The sequence below is a fragment of the Phoca vitulina genome, unplaced genomic scaffold (assembly GCF_004348235.1).
Source record: "Phoca vitulina isolate PV1807 unplaced genomic scaffold, GSC_HSeal_1.0 scaffold11, whole genome shotgun sequence".
Lineage (NCBI taxonomy): Eukaryota > Metazoa > Chordata > Mammalia > Carnivora > Phocidae > Phoca > Phoca vitulina.
Genome location: NW_022589714.1, coordinates 40,014,797 through 40,035,206, shown reverse-complemented (window position 1 = coordinate 40,035,206; position 20,410 = coordinate 40,014,797). Strand labels below are relative to the sequence as shown.

Here is a 20,410-nt window from a genome sequence, read left to right as displayed (position 1 = left end):
GTTTCTGATGGAGAAGGATAGGCTCAGAAAGAGCATGAGAACCCAGAAAAGGGCAAAAAGTTCTGGCTCGTAAGAGCTAGCTCAAGAATAAGGGCACGGCCTGGGCCCATAAAGGAGCTAGGCCATGATCTCTGGCACGAAGGCGGAGAGACCCAAGTGACAAACTGCAACAACCCCGTGTGCCCTGGGGCCCAGTGCTGCCCTGGCCTGCTGCCAGTCTTCTGTGTCGTGGACTAGCGTGGACCTACCAGATAGTTCTGCTCTGAGAACCACCCACAGCACCATGGGGCCACCATACTGCAAAGTAAAGCAGGCACGGGCCCTCGGTGGCTACCCTGTTTGCCCTCCGTTTTGCTGTCTTGTCCTGGGCGTCCTGACTCTCCCAAGCCCTGGCCTTTTTCCCTTACAGATTCTATTCCAAATCTCTGTCTTGGGTGGCACCCAGTTCCCTCGGTCTGGCCTCTGTGCCCTCTCTCACCACGTGACTCCCTCACTCCTCCCCCACCGTTCTTCTGTAGCCTTCTCCTAGTCATCTCTTGGCTGCAAGAACCTTGGACTCAGGATGCCTGCGTCACTCCTTCCTGACCCCTGTAATAGCGCCTGCGAGATGCAGAGCTCCTCCCCTGGCACTGGGTCCCCCAGCCCGCCCCGCCCTGCCTCAGTGTGGGCGGGGCCAGGGGAGGCAGGCAGCAGCACAGAGCAAGCCTCCCCAACAGTGGCCCGCCTATGGTGCTAGTGGGGGTCTGGCTTTGGCAAGAGCGGCTCTACACGACCCGAAGAGGGCAGCGAGGAGGGGCTCAAGGGAGCTGCAGTTCCTTCTAGGTCTGCTTCCAACCCAGATCCTAAAGCTTCGGGATGGAATGCATATTCAGGCTCCTGGGTGCCTGCAGTGGCCACCAGGGTCCTTTATCTTACCGTGCATTACACTCACTGCTGGGTGCGGTGGCCAAAAGAGTGATTCACTGGCACGTCAAATGCTCCCATACCTGGTGCTCGTCAGAACCCACGGGGACTCTGGTCCAATTCCACAAATGAAAACGGTGGAGCCCTGCTTAACAATCTGCCCAAGTTACAAGCCACTGAGCGTGCGGCAAGGGGGACTTGGGTCTCCAGCCTGCCAGGTGAAAGCACCTCTGACCACAGACTCTCTGAGAAGGACTGGAGGTCCAGCCCTGTCTTGTCTACTTACCGCCCCACACACACCTGACTCCCTCCAGCGCTCTCCCCAGGCTGCCAACTTCACCCTGGCAGTGACTCCCGGCATGGGACGACGTGGCCTCAGAGCCAGAGGGCTCCGCTCCCTCTCCAGCCAGGAAGTCTCCGCTGCCCGGCAGAGCCTTAGCACTCACCACACAGGCCACATAATCAAACTCCCGCACTTTATTTCCGTAGAAAGCACTGGTCCCATCTCCAGGGCTACCGGAAGGTGGAGAAGCTCTGGGGGCCGCTGCAGGAGGCGTAGGGCACGCCCCGAGAGCGGATCTGCAGGGTATGGAAGGTGAGGGGGGGGTTGGGGCCTGAAGAGCCTGGGTTCAGGGACTCGGTGTGAGGCTCCATCACCGTCACGGGGACCGCATAGGACAGTGTGTGGGGCCGGTCGTCATGGCGCCTCACGGTGCCCTGGCCCAGGAGGTGCAGGATACAGGACAGGACGTCGGTACTGTTGCAGGCAGACCCCCTACCGAGGCTGCTGACCAAACCCCGGGGAGGACATGGGCCCTTCTGCCAAGCGTCCAGGACCTGGGAAGGAGAGGGAAGGGGACACAGCAGGTGGCAGACACCCAGCTGACTCCACCTCGAGCTCCCGCTCCGGGCACAGGCTGCCAGCCAGTGAGCTCTAAGCCTTTAGGCGTGCCCCAGCCTCCCCCCCATCCACCTACAGGCTCCATGGTGAGCCAGAGGCTTTCACGGTGGACAGGCCTCCTCCTGTGGGCTGCCCCCGACCCCGAAGCGCCCCCCCCCCCCCCCCCCCCCCCGCCTACCCGACAGACAAGCTGGTCGATGTGCAGCCCCTCGTCCCCATGTGCCTTGAGCATTCGGACAATGAGGCAGTTCAGAAGGTTCCGTCTCTTCTCCAGGTTCCGACCCTCTTCATCCTCAGCTTTCAGGTACGTCTGAGGTGGGATGAGCCACACGTTGCCCCTCCTTGGCCTGGGCTCCTCGCTGGCATCTCGAATCTTGAGCACCCCTGAAATAAGCGCTAGTCACCAGTGGGGGGCCCACGAGGAGGCTGAGAGCAGAGGCCCCTCTCCCCAAGTACATACCTCCTGGGACACCCTTTTGCTCTTGAAGGTCCAGGGGGCCTCTCGAAGAGGTAAGAGGCCCAATCGCCTGATCGAGCATGTCTGGAGAGAGCCCAGAGAGTGCCAGCAGACTCTCCACAGAGACAGCCTTCGAGAAGATGAAGGAAATACTCAGGGCTTCCCCAAAGAGTGGAGCAGAGAAGGGAGAGGGAGGGAGGGTAGGGAGTTGAGGTTTAGGGAAGAGGGGTGAGGGACAAGGTAGAGAGAGCAGGGCTGCCTAGCTGGGCTGGGCCACCTTCAGCTCGTTGAGATACAACAGCAACCACATCTGCACGGTGGACACATGCAGGGTCTGGTCCCCAAACTGCAGCTCAGCCCGGCCCAGCCACGTCCACTGCAGCCGCCGATGGGGTCCCACGTCCAGGGCCGGGTAGCTCTGACCTGAGACAGGTCAGGGAGAGAAGGAGGTCAGGGCTGGTGAGGGGGGACTGTTGGTTGAGCCCTGCCCCTGCTAATCTCTGCCGAGCGTGCACCCCAGTGTTCATGGATCCTGTGCTTCCTGAACTTCCAGAGCTTGGCCTTCACCGTGCCCCTCTTGGGTAAACCTCAGGTATCTGGCAGCCCACCCTGTGCCTCGCCTTGTGCCAGGGGGCTCTGATCAGTGCCTTCCAGAAGATCTCCCCCCTTTTTTTTTCCTAGGGAGACAAAACCATGAAGTGAGGAAGGCCTGGGGCTCTCATGAAACTGGACTATCCACGATGAAAGAGGGAATGAGGTCTCCCTGGTTAGTCTGGGAGCCCCCCAACCCCCCCTGAGGGCAGGGTCTGAGTCTCTTCTCCCTATGTTGCTGCCCAGCCCAGGACCAGCCCCCAGTGGGAAGTCAGGGGACAATGACTGACCAGGAGCCAGACCCCTGCCACGGGGGGCAAGTCCTTCCTGGTGGCCTCAGGTGCCCCTGCCTCCATCCTCCCCACCTCCCACTCTCTAAAGAGAGTCCCGTGTTTGTTTTTAGGACAGAAAAGGCAACAGTCTGGGGACCTGGTGCTTGATAGCCCCTGCCCTCACCCCAAACGTAAGCTCCTTTCTTCTCAAATCCACTCCACTGAGGCTCTCACCCCAGGGCCCACCCCACCCGCAGGCTCCCTCCCTGAATGCCATCCTCTTCCTGGCTCCTCACTCTTGCTGTAAAAGTTGGAGTAGCGGTTCAAAGTGCCCCTGAGGTAGGAGGGCAGGCAGGTTCGGGGGTTCAGCGTGTGGCGGATGGAGGCAATGGGCCAGCAGCGTGGAGACAGGACTAGCACGGACACTTCGGGCATGGCCCCCTCATAGTAGAGATCCTCATCTTCCTCCTCGTCCTCCTCCCCCGCCATGTCTGTGGCTGCTGCTGCCCCAGCTCCCTCTGCTTCCTCTGCCTTCTCCTCCTTGTGCTCCTTGTCACTGGCCTCGAGGCCCCCCTGAGGAAGAAACACGGGGTGCCCGACAGCCGCTGGGCCTCCTCTGGTCTACTCCTCGCCTCCCTCCCTTCCCACCCTCCCTTGGCCGGCACCCACGCCCACCTGTATCTTCTTCTCGGTGTCGTCCAGCTTCAGGAGTTCCTGATCGAGCCGCTGGAGCTGGTAGACGTGAAACTGGCGTTGCAGCTCCTCGGAGGTGCTCAGGCTGAGCAGCATCTGCTGGGGGAGGCGGTTGGGGAAGCAGAGGCCGATCTGCTCCAGCACAGCCCCCTCCAGCCAGCTCGAGCCCAAGCTCAGGAGACGGTCTGCCATGTAGTGCCTGCAGCACACGCAGAGCAGGGCCGAGCCTCAGTGCGGCGGCAGCTCGGCCCCCCCGCTCGAACCGCGAGCTGGCGCCGGCCCTGCCCCCGCCTCTGCCATCCGTGCCCCCCCGCGCCCCCACCCCCCAGGTCCGCGCTCACTGGTAGTAATGCTCGAAGGTGGTGGCTATCTCCAGGCCGGAGAAGATGAGGACCGTCTCCAGGCAGCGCTGCAGCTGCCCCAGCATCTCCATCCCCCGGGCTCCACCAATCCGGCTGCCCTGGATCCGCTGGTCGATGTGCCGGGCGAACTGCTCGCTCACCTGCACACGGAGAAGGGCACAGGGAAACCACGGTCAGGCGACTGGAGGAGGGAAGCGGGGCAGAGAGGAAGGTCTGAGCAAGTGCATAGAACAGCTGAGCTGCTTCCCAAGGTGGGCGACACTTTTACGGAACTCTTTTATAAAACCATCAACAGTTGTGCAAGTTAACAATTAGGAGGTAGGGTTTTTTTAGAGATTTTATTTATTTATTTGACAGAGAGAGACACAGCGAGAGAGGGAACACAAGCAGGGGGAGTGGGAGAGGGAGAAGCAGGCCTCCCGCTGAGCAGAGAGCCCGATGCGGGGCTCCATCCCAGGACCCCGGGACCACGACCTGAGCCGAAGGCAGACGCTTAACGACTGAGCCACTCAGGCGCCCCAGGAGGTGTTTTTTTCACACTGAACGTTTCTAAAAATTAATCTAATCACAATAATTTAATGTGAGGAAATGATTTATGTGCACAGAGATGGTCCCACTGCAGTGTCACTGATCAGACAGAAGGGCCGGAAGCAACTCGAGCAGCCGCTGTTCAGCCCCCCTGCAGCGCTTAGCCTGGCTGACTTTATCACCTGCCCAACCGTGTGCCTTCCCAGGAACCCTGCAAACTTTGAGGAGAGGGACTTTGTCTATCTCCAGCTCTTATCACAGTGCTGGACACATTTGAAGCACTTATTACACATCTATGGAATGCTGGGAATGGTGGAGTAAATTCTAGTACACCCGTTAGATGGAATTCATACAAAAATAAAAAATAAGGACAAAGCAACACTGAAAAAGGCTTTTAAGGTAACAGTCAAGGGCGCCTGGGTGGCTCAGTCGTTAAGCATCTGCCTTCGGCTCAGGTCATGATCCCAGGGTCCTGGGATCGAGCCCCACAACGGGCTCCCTGCTCAGCGGGGAGCCTGCTTCTCCCTCTCCCTCTGCCCCTCCCCCCCACTCATGCGCTATCTCTATCTCAAATAAATAAAATCTTAAAAATATGTATATATAATGGTCAAAAGACACCAGCATAAAGCATTTTAGCTACTTGTGGGTAAAGTGTTACACCGTGCACACCAACAGAAAGAGCAAGCGTATCAAGATAGTATTAGGAGAACACGCTGCAGGTCACTATCTGTGTCTTTGGTGTTTGAGCTTTCAAACACATGGTTCTACGCAAGCCCCGGCCCTTGCTGAATGGGCACGGAAGGGACGCCGCTGTGAGGAGGGGGGCACAGAGCGACTGCAGGGAGGGGCGCGGGCCAGAGGCGAGGCGGGAGGCTCACGTGGGCAGCTTTGAGGAACGGGAGCTTCAGCAGGCCCCCAGCACAGCCGTTGTGCAGGGCTAGCAAGAAGGCCGCCCTGGGCCCGAACAGCTCGGAGCTGGACTTCTGCAGGCTGTGGAAGTGTTCGCAGTAGCGCGGCACGAAGTCGTCATCCCGCCAGCGCGAGGTCAGGAAGCTGCTGGCCTGCAGGGAGGCGGCCGCGGCGTGAGGGCACGCCCCGCAGGCCGCCAGCCGCCCTCCCCTCCCCTCCCCTCCCCGGCACCTGCTCCCGCCCACCTGCTCCTCCACCACCGCCCGCCAACAGCGGGTCAGGTTTCTCACGATGCTGCTGGGAAGCCCCCGGGTGGCCAGGGAGCTCCAGTCGTGGCTGCGGTTTCTGCCCTCTGTGGAGACAGGCAGGGGCAGCCCTCAGCTTGGGGGTCCTCAGACCAGGGTGAGCCCTGGGGCCTTTCCTGACGTGCTACCCGCCCCCTCCCCGCCGTGAGGCTCCTGGGTGGGGGTGACACAAACCGGGAAGATGAACAGCTGGGTGGGGCGGGAAAGCATGAGACGGAAGGCTGTAGGGTGCGAGCGGGGGGCCGCAGAGAAACGCTTCTCACCGACCTCCCACCGGAGCCGCAGGTACTCACTGGGCCGGGGAGCGGCCACCGCTGGGGGGGGGGCGCCTCGCAGGGCTCCACGTGCACTAGCAGGTGGGTGAGGCGGCGCACCCGGGAGGAGAAAGCGGCCGCGCGGCTCTGGGGGTTGTGGGCCGCCTCCCGACACTCCAGGTACTGGTCCAGCAGCCAGCCCAGGGGGCTGATGCCATCCTCATCTGGAGGTGGGGAAAAACAAGCCAAGGCAGGGCGTGTCTCCAGGGCAGTGGGAGAGGCTGGGCTGGACAGAAGCACCGAGAATGAGGGATCGGTCGGAAGGTACCGGGTGGCGGGGGTGGGGGCAGCTAGCAAGGCCCCCTTTATGGTGTCAGCTGGGAGACATGGGAAAGGAGATGGCCCCTGGGCTGGGAGAAGAGGGGCACTGGGGTACCAAACCACTGCAGGTACCGAAAGGGCCAAGAACATAATGCAGGTGGCTCTACGGCAGAGCAAGAAGGGGCTGGTTAGTGGGGCCAAGGGTCAGGACGGTTACCGGGGGAGGTGATGTTCTGCACCAGGGGGCTGACCAGGGCCTCCCAGCAGGTCTTGCCCAGTGCTTGGGCGGCCTCGTCATCAGGGAGGAAGCGATCGGCAAAATTCTGCTCCTGGCGCAGAGCCCCGTTGAGTCTGGGGGTGAGGATGGGGGAGGCAGGTGTCAGGGGCTGGAGGCGTAAGTTACCCCAGCATCTGCCCAGCCTAAGACGGCCCGGCTAGCCCCTACCAACCAGACCCAATCTCTACCCAGTACTTCGAAGCTCCCCTGCGTTAACTGGCACATCCCACCCCCCGCCCACCAGAGAAATCTCTTCTTTCCATTCTTTCTTCCTTCCCCAAACTGTAGAACACCCCAGCCGCCTCCCCAAGCATGTTAGCCCTCCATCGAACCCTACCCAGGGTACTACTCTTACCTTTCACACACACACACCCAGCCACACACACAGGCTCGCACACACCTAGAACTCAGGTGCAGGAGGCTCCGGCGGTCCTCTGCTATGTCCTGGCTCCAGGCCTGGGCCCGCACCATGTAGAAGAGGCGAGTGTGACGGCACAGCTGCTCCCGAAACACCGGCCAGAAGGTGGGCTTGGGGCCCAGGACCTCCAACCCCCGGATGCGCGTGTCAATGCCACCCTGCAAAGGACGCAGGCCTGTCTTCAGCTGCCCCACGCCCCCCTCAGAGTGCGCTGGGGTCAGGCACACCTTTGTGCCTTACTCCTGGAGTTGCCCTTGCCCCGGGCTGGAGCCCTGGCTCAAGATCTGCAACAGGTACAGAACCCAGAGCTCCATAGCCCCAGACCACACCCCAGGCCCCTGGCAAACCTGCTGGCAGCGCTTTATGCGGATCTGGATGATGGGCCAGAAGCGGTTCAGGTTCTCCAGGAGGACCACCCGGCTGGCGGAGGGCATCACGTTGACCTGGTGCGGGGCACAGGGGCCTGTCAGCTCCCCGTGTGTGGATGGCAGTGCTCAGAGCACCCACACCGGCTCCTGTTCCCCCCTCCCTCAGCCCAGGCGGGTGTGGGGTCCTGACCAAGGGCTCCCAATGCCACCCTCACTGCTTGGGGCCTGATGCCGTCACAACGGCACAGGGAGAAAGGACTCTACTTTCTAGGGGGCTCCAGACGGGAAGAACTTAGGCGTTCAGGAGTCTGGGCAGGAGGGCGGGCCCTGTGAAGGCTGATCTAATGGCATGCGGGTCCCTACCGAGTTGAGTTGTGTGTTAAGAGAGCTGGCGCTGTCGCCCCCAAACACCACCACCCTGGCCGGCATGTAGCTCGAGTCTTCACCAGCCACCAGCAGAGTTAGCTGCCTGGGAGCAGGGATGAGGAAACCATCAGGACCGGAACGAGTCGTGTCCTTGTAGACACAGCCAAGGGGACTCTCTGGTCATGTGTGGGCTCGAGGGGGGCCGTGGTGCTTCCCCCAAGACAAACACAAGGAAGTCACGACAAAGTGTGTATGTCGTGGGGCGCGTTACCTGATGAGGACGCCCTGGCGCATGTGCAAGGTGATGTAGTGGGAGCCGGCGCTGCCGCTGGACTCCCAGTAGGTCTTGGGGTTGCGGTCCGTCAGCTTGCTGGCCCGGTGCGGGTTGGAGGACACCTCCACCTTCTCCCAGCACTTGTCCTCCTTCACTTCCACACTGGAGCCTGGAGGCAGGGGGGAGGGGCGGCCGTCAGAGCCCGGTAGGTGTGGAGGGAAAACAGACACAGGCGTAGGGGTGTGGCGTAAGGCGGGGACAGGCACAGACCCTGGCACAGATATCTGAGGAACACGTCAAAGAAGGGGATGTTGATGGGTCGGTGGGTCCGTCTGTGGTCTTCGATCTGGCCCAGCACCATCTGCAGCCGGAACATCAGAGAGAAGGGGCTCGGGGAGGAGGGAGGAGCACATGTGGAGAGCACATGCAAACACGTATGGAAGAAAGACCCAGCAGCAATGGGACTTCCTCCAGAACCCTGGCGCGGCAGGGCCCGGTGGGGAAGGGGGTGCAGAGAACAAATGCCCTTGGGTTCACTGGACTCTCCTGCCTTTCCCAGCTGCAGGAATACAGCCTCTTCCCCCGCCACTGCTCAGAGCTCATGTTCTTACCCAGAGGCGAACCCACAAGCAGCCCCCTGTCCTCCCTCCTGACCTGGATACAGCCTCCCAGGATGTTGGTGGTGAGTTTCCGGTAGAGGTGGGCATGCTTCTCACACTTGAACACCATGTCCCGCAGCTCCTGAGCCAGCTCCAGTTTTCCCAGGTGCTTTTCCAGGGCCTTGGAGATGGCATCTCGGGCTCCGAGCTGATTCAGCACCACGGCATAGTCCCTGCTCACGGAGGCTAGGCGGTGCAGGAAAAAGATCAGCTCCTGGAGCACCTGAGGTGGGGACAGGGCTGGTGAATAAAGGGGACGAGGCCCGGGCCACAGGGAATCTTCTGGAGTATTTACTATGCACCCACTGTGGTATATAGGTGCTGGGGCTACCGCAGTGAATGGACAACAGGAACAAGGGCTGGGTGGAGTTGGAGAACCCGAGGCAAACAGACACGGAAAAGCTAAGAGATGCTCTGCCATCCTGGGGTGCTTGATGACTGATTATGTTGGCAATAGGTGCAGAGAGCTTCCCAGGTCGTTCCTTTTTAGGCCATGTCCCAAGAACCAGTTGTGGGGCTGCATTTTGAGATGCTCAGGCCCCAAGCACAGATACCTGGTGGCAGCGAGGGGGCAGAGAGGGACACTCAGTGAGTCCACCTGCGAAATGAAAATCTGGGTAACCGCCAAAGGTGTGCACGGCAGACACACCCTGCCAGGCCTTCCAAGCCCAGGAGCTCTCTGGGGCGGGGGGCCCTGAGGTATGCTGACCCCTCTGCCTCCCGCATCCCCCCGTCCCCCAACAGGCCCAACCAAACAGGAGCTACTGAGGCTTCTCATGTAATATAGACGTAACCTTTTGTGTAAGAAAGGAGATGGCAAATAAGAGCAAACGCTTGGGCTTATTTATATTTGCATAAGGCCCACAGGAAGTACACATAAATTAATATGAGTGGTAACCAATAAGGGACTTGGGGAGAGGCAATGGGAAAATTAGATGGAAGTGAGAACAGTGGAAGTGAGAATTCTCAGTGTAGACCCTGTTCTACTGTTTTGATTTGTAACTGTATGAATGTATTACCTATTTGGAAAAAAAAAAAAATTCGATTTTAAAAACAAATCCCAAACCAGAGCACAGAGGCTCCATTGTGCCCTCCGGAGCCTCGCCCAGGGGGCCTGCCTCGTCGGAGGCTGCCTTGCGGCCTCTCCCTCCAGCAGCATCTCCGCAGAGCAGGGTGGGGGTACCTCTCGGTCAGTGTCTGGTGACCGCAGGCAGGCCATGCAGGCGTCCATGGCCTCGTGCCAGGGGAGAAGCAGTGCCTCGGGGAAGTCCACCAGCTGCATCAGGATTCTGGGGAGTGGGGGTGGGGAGGCAGGAGGAGAGAGATGTGCAGCTAGCCTCAGAGACCCCTTGGCCCCATGCCCTGCCCCACCCCCTCACCTCAGAACGGTCAGGTGCAGGGGCTTGTTGGCCGCCGGGCTGGCCAGGCTCCGCATCAGGGTAAGGAAGGGCTGGGGCTGCCGCTGCAGCTGGAGCAGGAACGGCTTGATCTCTGTCTCCTGGGGCCGCCCCGAGCTGAGGGCTCGCTCCAGGTCCAGGAAGTTTCTCCCAGGCGGACCGCAGCCCTCCATCAGTCGCCGCAGAGGAGTGTCGGGATACTGAGTTGGGGGTTCTTTTCCTACAGGAAGGTGGACGTCACAAGAGTTGGCCGTGGTCGGTGAGGTTAAGATCAGAAAAGGACAGACACAATTATAACTCCTAATTTCTCCTAAAAATTTTTTGCGGGGGGAGGTCCCCCTAAAAATTAGTATGGGGATCTTAGAGCATCTCTTAATGTATTTATAAGACTGCTCTGTGACAAATCTTGTGTTTTATATTCTTAAAATAACAAAGGAGCCTCCCGTCTGCGAATAGCAGAGCATTTCCCTGTATCTAAAAGCACGCAATAATTTGGCTTTCTCTGCAACAGAAAAAGTTCAATGTGGGGGCATTATGAGGCTTCAGATCTCTTTCAATGTTCCGACTTTCCATCTTCTCCCGCTCGCTGGAGGGAGCTGCTCTACGCTTCATCTTCTTCCTCAGGTGCCAACTCTTCCAGACAGGAGGGCACCAGAATGGGCACAGACACTTCTCCTGGGCTGAAGCCCTCCCAGAGGCCCGCCTGCAGAGCTGCTGCAAAGTCTGTCTAGCGCCCCACCTTCCCCTCTGGCTGCACCTGCTGATTCCTGAGGCTGGGCCTGGGCTTCCAGCAGGCTTGGGTAAGCTGGCTGCCTCGCCAGGGCCTCGGGCCCATATTTCCTGTAGACACGGCAGTTGAGCAGGTCCCTGAGAGCGCTGTCATCGAGTCGCTGTGGCAGAGCCAGCAGCACGTCCTGGGCCAACTCTATGGGCACGGCCAGCTCAGCTAGGATCTCATCATCCAGAACCTGTTGTCGGGGAGAAGGTCTCACTGTGGGTAGCCCTGCCGGCACAGAGGCTCCAGGGGCCACTCGGTAGGGGTGGGGATCTCCGCGCAGGCCTTCTCCAACCTGAAGCTCTCCTGGCTGGCAGCTGCCTCCTCCCACACAGCTTGCCAATGCCTCTGAACATTCTAGATCCCTCCCCTGCAGCCCCTTACACTGTGGACCTCCACTCCCCATCCTAAGCCTCCCAAATGCTCTATCAGTCCAGCCCTTGCCGTGAGCCCTCCGACTTCTGGGTGTCTCCAGGCTGGCTCTACCTCCCCATCCAGGTTCTCCTGGAGGATCTGGAGAACCTCCTGATGGTTGGGTCCATCGAGCTTCTTGATGAAGAAGAGGAGCTCCCACCACTCCGCCTGGGACAGGTGTTCACTCTCTTCAGCATCCTCATCCTCAGGCAGAACATAGGGCACTGCATAGAGCTCTTTCATGGGCTTCCACCGCCAGGAGGGCAGAGCTGTGGAAACAGGTCGGAGGGCCCAGAGATGTCACTGCTTGCCGGGCCAGACCACTGCTCCTGCGCTCAGCGCGGACCCTGCTTCCTCTCCGGGCTCACCTACACCCAGGGCTCCACTGACCGCTGCCCCGTGGTACTCATCAGCCTCAACCACATCCTCAATGTCTTCCTCAAAGCCCAGAATTTCCAGCATGTGCCAGTGTACCCAGTAGGTGCGGCCCGTCGACTCCCACAACACCTGGAAGATATGGGGAAAAAAGAGAGGGAAAGGGAAGAGATGGCTCACTTAACGGCTAGTGGTGGCCCAATGATGAGAACATACAGCTCTCTGGCTGACCACCCGGCCAGGTTTGGAACAACCTCCAAACAATACAACGCTGGCCTATGGAGGACACGAACATACACACAAAGGCTGCCTTCTCCTATGGGAATAGGCTCTGCTTCTCCCACCCATCCTTGATGGCTTATGCCCCCCCCCCCCCTTCCTCCTGGCCTCAGCTACTCTCTCCCTGACCCTGACCTTTGGGAAGGTCTTGTCGTATCCGTTTCTTCCTGAACTCATGGCCTCCCCAGCCCCGATTTTCTCGGCCCTCCAAATGGCCCCCCTCTTACATGCTGACCCCCTTTAACCACTGCAATCCTCACGGGGTTTTTCTCCCGGGGTGGCCTGCCAGAGCCCCCTGCATAGAAGCCCCAGTTATGCTCCCCCAGCTAGATCCCCACCAGCGTCCCCCACGCACCTTCGCTCACCTGCACGGGGGGCACGCCATTGTTGCTCTGACAGAACTCGCCCTCGTCCCCAGCGCTGACCTCCTCATAGTCCTCCAGCATGCGCACTCGCATCCCGGCCTGCAGCGTCTCTCGCACGTACAAGGCGTAAGTGTTGCCACTTGCAAACTCAGAGCGAGGGCGGAACCTCCTTGACCTCCTAATGGAGGGCTGGGCCCGGGTGGGAGGCAGCCCCGGGTTGGCCTCTGCCAGCTGGGGCTGGAAGATGGAGCAGGAGGACCGTGCCGAGGGCCCCTGTCTGCTCGAGGCCCAGTCCCAGCGCATGGCCTGCACCAGCTCTGAGATCAGTGTGCCCATGGCCATGCTGAACTCCAGCTCCAGTCGATCCCTTTCCCCACTCAACTCCTCGGGAGCAGAGTTGTTCTGGGCTCCCGGTTCTGCAGCGCTGTCATTCAGCTGGTCCAGAAGGGAAGTGACATGCAAATAGCGCTTCACCAGGGAGAAGAGCAGCCTTCCTGGGACCTGTGGGATGAAACCGTGGGCCTATATCCATCTTGTCCCAGCTTTAGCTCCTCTTTCCACTCCATCCTTTAAGGACAGGTACTAAGGCCTGGTCCCTAGATCTTGTTTAGAGCCCCCGCCCCCGGTACCTCCCCACAGAATACCTGTGGCAGCTGAATGCCCTCGAAAGACATGGGGTGTTCAGAGAGCGTGGCCTGTGCAAACAGGGCTAGCAGAGCACAGCGGCTGTCAAAATCCAGGTGTTTCTCAATGGCCTCTTGCTGGCTCAGCGACAGAAGGATCTGGGTCCGGGTCCCTGAAACCCACACCCCAGAGTCAGTAACGGCTCCCTCATATGCCCTTCCCAGGCTTCCCTCCTAGACCCTCTACCCTCTCAGTCCAATCCCTTTGTCACCACCCATTAGGGATGACATGATATGCTGATTTGCTTCAAAAGCAACAATTTACTATCTTTTCTATATACGTATTTCGTATACATATATCTTGCAATAGTCTAATATCTTAACTCTTCCTTTGCATAGAGATCCAATTAATATGAGGTTCTTGAGGATTCAGCCCTTCCTCTTTCTTTTATTATTTTTTAAGTAAACTCTATGCCCAACATGGGGCTTGAACTCACGACCCCTGGGAGGAAGAGTCACATGCTCTCCAGACTGAGCCAGCCTTCCTCTTCCTACAGAGATGTCCCCACCTACCTTCCTACCTCCTTTTCTTCCACCTCAAAGAGAAGGGCAACAGAATCATTCAGGCACTGATGAGGCAGAGGCTCCTGCCACAGTGTCCTGTGAGGCCCTGGGCTGACCTAGCTTCCCCTTCCTTTGGCCCCACACTGTTCCTCACCAGCATCATGGGAGGCCAGGGCTTGGATCATCCGGCCCGCGCTCCAGCGGATCTGATAATCAGGACTACTCAACATGTGCATGAGCAGGTCCAGGACCCTTGGGTCTTTGAACACCCCGGTCAGGGGTTCGATGCTGGCGTAGGCGCTGAGTACGTGGACCGTGTGAAGCAGAGGGGCAGGAGGGATGGTGCCCGCACACTCCTCCAGCTGCCGGAGGGCCCTCTGAATCAAAGACTTCACATCGGTTTCCATTTCCCCCAGCACAGATTTGTCCAGGGCCCCAGCGTCCCCTGCAATCTCCTGCGAGGGCCCGATGACCTGTCCATCCTCGTCCAGCATCTTGTGGCAGTTGGCGTAGATCTCGTCGTTGGACATCCACAGCAGGATGTGCTCAGCCTTGCAGTCCACTTGGCCAGAGTCCCCTTCCCCGTCTTCTCCGCGCCGGAGGACGAGCCAGCGGATCTGGTACTCAGGATGCCCATCGTGGCCCACCCGCTGGCGGATCAGCTCGTCCGGATAGGCGTGCAAGCCCGGCCCCAGGGGTACTCTGAATTCCCTGTAGCGGAGCTCCCCTACCATGCCGGCACCTGAGACACACAAGCAGAAGAGAACAGGGAAGCTAAAATGAAAATCAAGGACATCCAGGAGTTGGGGAAGCAAATGTGGTAACAGCTGTCCCGTTGACTGGGGTAAAGCAGCGCCCAGGAGTTGCCTGCTGCAGGCTGGGTGGGGCCAGGCCTCAGCAGGGGAACACTGGGGTGTTTGTTCTAAGAACACAAAGTTTGGCTGAAAGGAGGGTCCAAGGCCCTGCAGCCTGGAGTGGGTTGGTTTGGAGCAGTGGGAAGGGGACAGTGGGGGCAGGGCAGCCTTGGAGTTACAAGTGAATCCCAAGGCCCTGGGACAGGCAGCAGCCCTGAGAAGGAGATACAGGACGCCCAGAGGGGTGTGTGTGGGGGTGCAGGTGCGGGGAGGGGGGGCGTGTTGGGGAGTGAGACCCCGAGTGTGTCTGGGAAGGGACGCCAGGTCCAATGGTTGAAGCGCAGGAGTGTGTCACAGAGACAAGAGACCCGGAGAACTGTTGGTGCAGTGGGGTGGGGGGAGGGCAAGGCGCTATGGGCTGGGAGAGGCTGGTGGGCTGCGGGCGCGGACGACTGGAGACGCTGGAGCAGCAAGCCGGTGGGGGAGACGGGAGACCCAGGACAGGGTCACGGGAGACCCGGTGGGTGAGTGGCGGGAGGCAGGTGGACGCGAGGGGCCGGGGGCGCGCGGCAAGGTGCGGGGGAGGGGGCTAGGCCACATGAACGAGAATCCCAAGGCACTGTGGAACTGGGGTGAGGGGGGGTGGCGCGAGATCGGGTGGGCGCTCGGCCGTGGCGAGTGTGCGGAGGAAAACCCAGGGAAGGGGCAGGGGCCGCGGCGGGGCTCTGGCCACCTCAGAAGTCGATGGGGGTCCCGGCGCGAGGCCTGTCCTTCGCTGAGCTAGGGACGCGTCGCAGACGATGGCGGCGATGCTGGCGGAGATTTGGGCCCCGCCTGGGCCCCTGAGGGGGTCGAAGCGGAGAGGCGGGAGGGGGCGTGCCTCCGAAGGACAGGCGGGCGGGCAGGGGGCGTGGCGCGCAGGGACCGAGCACCTCGGGGCGGCCACTGTCACCGCCCGCGCGCACAAGGCCGCCGGGGCGGGCCAGCCAGGGCGGGGTGGGACCGGGCCCAGCCAGCGGCGCCGCCCGCCCAGCTCCGGGGGCTCCGTCACCCGCCCGGAGCCGCGGCTCGTTTCCGCCGGGTCCAGCGGAAAGCTGGGGGCCCTGGGAGAGCGCCGGGGCGGAGTCGCCGGTGCCACCTCGGCGACGCGCGGCACCTCCTCCGCGCCGCCTTTTCCTCTTCCTTTTCGCCCTCCCTCCTCCCACCGGAAGTGCTCTCCCCAATTCCCGAAGTCAGAATTGGAGAAGACCTTGGAGGTCATTTATTTCCGCCCCCTCCGTTAGAGAAAAGAAATGAGACGGGGGCGGAGGGGGGGGTAGGCTGGAAATGAGGGGGGAGCAGCTCCGGTCTTTGCCGCATATTGTCCTTTCCTTTCTCCTCTCTCATCCTTGTTTGTGCCTGTTTTTTTTCCCCCCGGTCTAGTATGTACCACCCTCCCTCCCAAAAAGACAGTAACAGATAAAAATGGGGGGCGATTTTATTAGAATCCAGGGATATCAGCCCTGGGCAACTGCCGAGGGCAGCTTCACATAACTCTTCATGGGGGGCAGTGGCCGAATCTTGCGGCCAGCCCAGCCCCCCTTGCGGTGCCATAGCCCACTGGAAGGCCTCTTGCCCAGCCAGCGGTTCCGTCCAGCCTTGCCGATGACGCGTTTGTTGTGATCGACGTTGGACACCCGGCCTACTGTTGCCACGCACGTTTCCAGAACCTGACCGAAAAAGCAGATGGAAGAGAATGCACCTCGGCTAAAGAACCTGACATTGTTGCCTGCGTGACTCTGGGGAGGCTTCTTACCCTCACGGAGAGAAGGGAGAGGACAGGAGAAAACCACAGCATAATTGAACCTGAGTGCAGGTCCTATGGTAGTTGAAAACAAAAGGCACTGTTCCCTCTCCCATTATAGTGCCAGCCTGACAGGGCATGTCTAGTCACATGGCAGAAAGGGACACACCTAGCTCATGGTGGTTCCTAACATAAAACACCTGGGAACTATCCCAGCCAAGAAAGGTACATTCCAAAAATTCCTCCTCTGCTGATCCCTCCCACGTGTACCCACACACACACCTGCATCTGTCTTTTGGAGGGCAGCTGGATGATGGCCGTCCCATTCACTTTCCGTAGCAGCACACCACACGTCCCTGGAGAAGGGAGAAGCAGCTTTGCCACCCTCCACAAGGGAGGAGTTGGGGGCAAATTTATAGGGGGACATACCCCATACCGTGCCCTTGCTTTGCCCTTTGGGAGCAGACACACTGAAGCAGGATGCATGCAATGTTTTAGGTCAAAACACAAGCACCTCTCCACCCTTGTTTTCTGTGTTTTTTCCTTCCCTTTCTCTGCCAGTGGACCACACCTGGCCCCGGAGGTTCAGAGCATTGTGACTTCAGGTACTCTTTGGCTTCCCAAATTGTAAGACCCCCAAGTAGCTCATTTCCTCATACCTGCAGCTCGGATATACTGGGCCCCCCGGCCTGGCTCACTCTCCACATTGTTGATGAGGGTCCCCACAGGCAAGGCCCCAAGAGGATGTGCGTCCCCTTCCCGAGCAGCAACTAAAAGACAGAATTTTTTTTTTTTAGAAAAAAAATTTTTTTTTTAAGATTTTATTTATTTATTTGACAGAGAGAGACACAGCGAGAGAGGGAACACAAGCAGGGGGAGTGGGAGGAGAAGCAGGCTTCCCACCGAGCAGGGAGCCCGATGTGGGGCTCGATCCCAGGACCCTGGGATCATGACCCAAGCCGAAGGCAGTCGCTTAACGACTGAGCCACCCAGGCGCCCCTAAAAGACAGAATTTCATCAGCCCTAGACCCCTTGCAGCCTCCAAGCCCATACACATCTGGCAGCCATCTCTTACCTGCCATTCGGCCTATGTGGTCAGAGTTCAGGATGATATCTCCAGCCTGCATGTTTTCTGTGGCAATGATCCAACGTTTCCGGCTGCCCCCAGCAACCAGAGCTATGTCTGCTGATCTGTTCAGGGTGAGGGACATATGAGCAGACCATCTAGGCAGCCCTACATCTTCTGAAAAGCCACAGAACAGTCATGCAGCCACACCATCATCATCTCACATCCCAAACTTGCCTACAGGGATCATAGCGGACCACGATGACCTTCTCCTCAAACGGTCCTGGCTTCGTTTCCAGCTCAGGCCGGAACCGCAGAAAGTCAATCATGCGATAACGCTGCTTGTGGCCCCCGCCAATACCATGCACTTGGATTCGGCCTGTGGTCAGGAAAGTGCAGAGACATGACCCAAGTCAGATGAATCAGCTCCCAGCAGTGGAAACAGGCCCATCCTGGGCAGAAAGCAGTACTTCCTAACATTATGACACAAGCAGAAAATAATAAAGAATTTGCACAGCACAGGGGGGTAAAAGGGGGTGGGGAAACACCTACATGGAGCTTGGTAAAAACATAATTATAGGATATTGAAATTATATAAAACCTCCAGACAAAATCTCTACAAATTACTGAATTCAGTAAGTTTACCGAGAGTGATGTAAATAGTGCTCAACTGTTGTAGATTTCTGAAGGGCATGAAGAAGAATGTCATGTGTATGTTTGGTCTTCTTCAACTACCTAGATGGGTCTTTAGGAGCACAGACCACCTTTCTGTTGCATTGTATTCTACTCTCTCGTTCTTACACACATACTATATACAGAAGGAGTCCAATAAATGCTTTTTATTTACATTCCTCTCCCTGTCAAGAAATAGAACTAGATCACCACATCAAAAACCAATGATTTATTGTATGGTGACTAACATAACATAATAAAATTAAAAAAAAAAAAGAAATAGACCTAGAGTCCTAACATGTGTTTCCCCTTTAATGCTTAAATCCTCTTGCTCTTGCTCTCACCTGTGTGGTTTCGGCCCCCAGACTTCCTCATCTTCACTGGTGTAATGGTGTACTTGGTACGACTCTTCCAGGACACAAAATTGGCACTAAGGGCCACGGAGGTAAGCAGTGGGCGGCAGGGGAGCAACACTGAGGAAGAGGGCAGCTGGAGAAGGGTAGTACTTGTCACCTAGAGATTAACAGAAATCTCTTTGACTTGAAAGGTAACTGAAGGAGAAGCCCCGGAGGACCAAGGGTGAAGGCATAGACCAAGTAGCCTACTTCCTTCTAGGAATGTCCCAGATCAGCTGTCCAAAAACTCCACCCTTCACTGCTTGCAGACATACCAGGGTGGAATGTTTATCTAGGTATATATGTGTTGATTATCTCTCCTTATTTGATCCTTTAACCTCTGAAGTATTTCTTCCATGGAATGGTCTCCCCTTGGTGCATCTCCTTCCAAATTTGGCTCAAAACTCTCCTTCTCTGGGAAACTGTTCCTTCGTTAAACAACTCCCTTTTCCAATGCTGGTAACTTTCACACATCCATATGCCACCATCAGCACCAATGCCTTTTGCCCCTCTGCATTATGTTTCTGGGAGTTTTCCAGGTGTGAATGGAGGGGAGGGATGATTTCTGTCTTGTTCCCTGCTGTATTCCCAGCATTTTAAAGTAGGTTGCTTTGGTTTTGAATTTTAAGTATGCATCTGCTAAACTCTACCATCATCCAGAAAGGTCCAGAGAAACAAGATTTACACTTTTCTTTTCTGTGACTCACCAATCACCCACTAGGGACATTGAGGATACCTTCACTTTAGGCTCCTAATCTTGTTATTTTGCCCTGCATTCTCTAACCTCAGCAATAACTCATCTTCAGTGGTTAAGAATCCAGGCTTTTTTTTTTTTTTTTTTTTAAGATTTTACTTATTTATTAGAGAGGGAGAGAGCACAAGCAGGGGGAGGGGCGGGCAGAGGGAGAGGGAGAAGCAGGCTCCCTGCTGAGCAGAGAACACAACATGGGGCTGGATCCCAGGACCCTGGGATCAAGAGCCCAGGTTCTGAAGCCAGATTGTCTACTAGCTTGTCTACCAAGCTACTACTTGGTGTATGGGGCGCCTGGGTGGCTCAGTCGGTTGACCGTCTGCCTTTGGCTCCAGTGGTGATCTCAGGGTCCTGGAATCGAGCCCAGCGACAGGCTCCCTGCTCAGCAGGGAGTCTGCTTCTCCCTCTCCCTCTGATCCTCCTCCCCACTTGTGCTGTCTCTCTGTCTCAAAAAAAAAAAAAAATCTTAAAAATTACTGGGTGCCTGGGTGGCTCAGTTGGTTAAGCAACTGCCTTCGGCTCAGGTCAGGGTCCTGGAGCCCATGGATCGAGTCCCGCATGGGCCTCCCTGCTCGGCGGGGAGTCTGCTTCTCCCTCTGACCCTCCCCCCTCTCATGCTCTCTCTCTCTCTCTCAAATAAATAAATAAAATAAAAATTATTTAAAAAAATACTTGGTGTATGACCTTGGACTGATCAGTTTTCTCATATGTAAAATGGCAATGATAACCACCTTATACAGGGGTTGAAAGGAGCTGATTTATTTAAAATGCCAATTACTTATGCTTGGCTTATGATTGGTACTCATTGTCAGTTACTATTGAAACCTGTAAAATACTTTCACTTCCAATATCTCGTCTGAGGAATCCAGCGGCCCTGCGGGTCAGCAACACTTAATAGAAGAGAAAGCTGAGGCTGAGAGTGATTTATCCAAAGACCCAGGCCGGCGTGATTCCTGACCAGACTCACATCCTCCGCCTCCCATCCCAGGGTGCCGTCTCCGGCGGCCCGAACAGAAGCAGCCTCATTTCCAGATAGGGTGAATTACCTGGGCGGCCGGGAGCAGGCTGGGGCCGAGGGCGGGGGCTGGGGGCGTCAGGCTCAGGGAGCCCAGAGCGCGAGTCAGTGCCCTCAGAGCCATGAGGGCACCCAAGCTCCGCCGGGGTCAGCACACCACCATTACTTCTAGCCAGGCCGCCCGTCGTCTCTAGATGACGCTAACAGATCTCGGTGCCGTCGCT

At 57.8% G+C, this 20,410-nt stretch overlaps 2 protein-coding genes across 2 annotated transcripts; both read right to left on the bottom strand.

Annotated features, from left to right (window-relative positions):
• Window positions 1–1,365: 1,365 nt before the first annotated feature.
• On the bottom strand, window positions 1,366–15,452 carry CUL7 (cullin 7). The gene is given in 27 exon segments (XM_032409792.1): window positions 1,366–1,740; window positions 1,983–2,188; window positions 2,265–2,391; window positions 2,539–2,684; window positions 3,421–3,697; window positions 3,800–4,016; window positions 4,159–4,319; window positions 5,586–5,768; window positions 5,862–5,968; window positions 6,215–6,248; window positions 6,251–6,399; window positions 6,714–6,847; window positions 7,174–7,349; window positions 7,539–7,634; window positions 7,923–8,028; window positions 8,197–8,368; window positions 8,470–8,560; window positions 8,854–9,081; window positions 10,042–10,147; window positions 10,238–10,475; window positions 11,013–11,223; window positions 11,517–11,713; window positions 11,813–11,951; window positions 12,464–12,964; window positions 13,108–13,259; window positions 13,805–14,392; window positions 15,238–15,452. Coding segments are annotated over 26 exon segments (5,058 nt in total). The 5' UTR covers window positions 14,385–14,392; window positions 15,238–15,452; the 3' UTR covers window positions 1,366–1,416.
• A 511-nt stretch (window positions 15,453–15,963) lies between these two features.
• MRPL2 (mitochondrial ribosomal protein L2) lies at window positions 15,964–20,410 on the bottom strand. Its single transcript, XM_032409791.1, has 7 exons — window positions 20,218–20,410; window positions 18,370–18,538; window positions 17,591–17,732; window positions 17,363–17,478; window positions 16,947–17,057; window positions 16,570–16,643; window positions 15,964–16,213 (listed from the first exon to the last, which is right to left on the bottom strand). Exons 1-7 carry the CDS (start codon window positions 20,308–20,310, stop codon window positions 16,001–16,003), a joined length of 918 nt encoding a protein of 305 aa, XP_032265682.1. The 5' UTR covers window positions 20,311–20,410; the 3' UTR covers window positions 15,964–16,000.

Coding starts and splice junctions, on each gene's coding strand:
- MRPL2 (XM_032409791.1), bottom strand. CDS start 20,310: ATGGCTCTGAGGGCACTGACTCGCGCTCTGGGCTCCCTGAGCCTGACG. Junction 17,733..18,369: donor TGGGGGCCGAAACCACACAG/GTGAGAGCAAGA, acceptor TCCTGACCACAG/GCCGAATCCAAGTGCATGGT. Junction 17,479..17,590: donor GTCCGCTATGATCCCTGTAG/GCAAGTTTGGGA, acceptor CACCCTGAACAG/ATCAGCAGACATAGCTCTGG.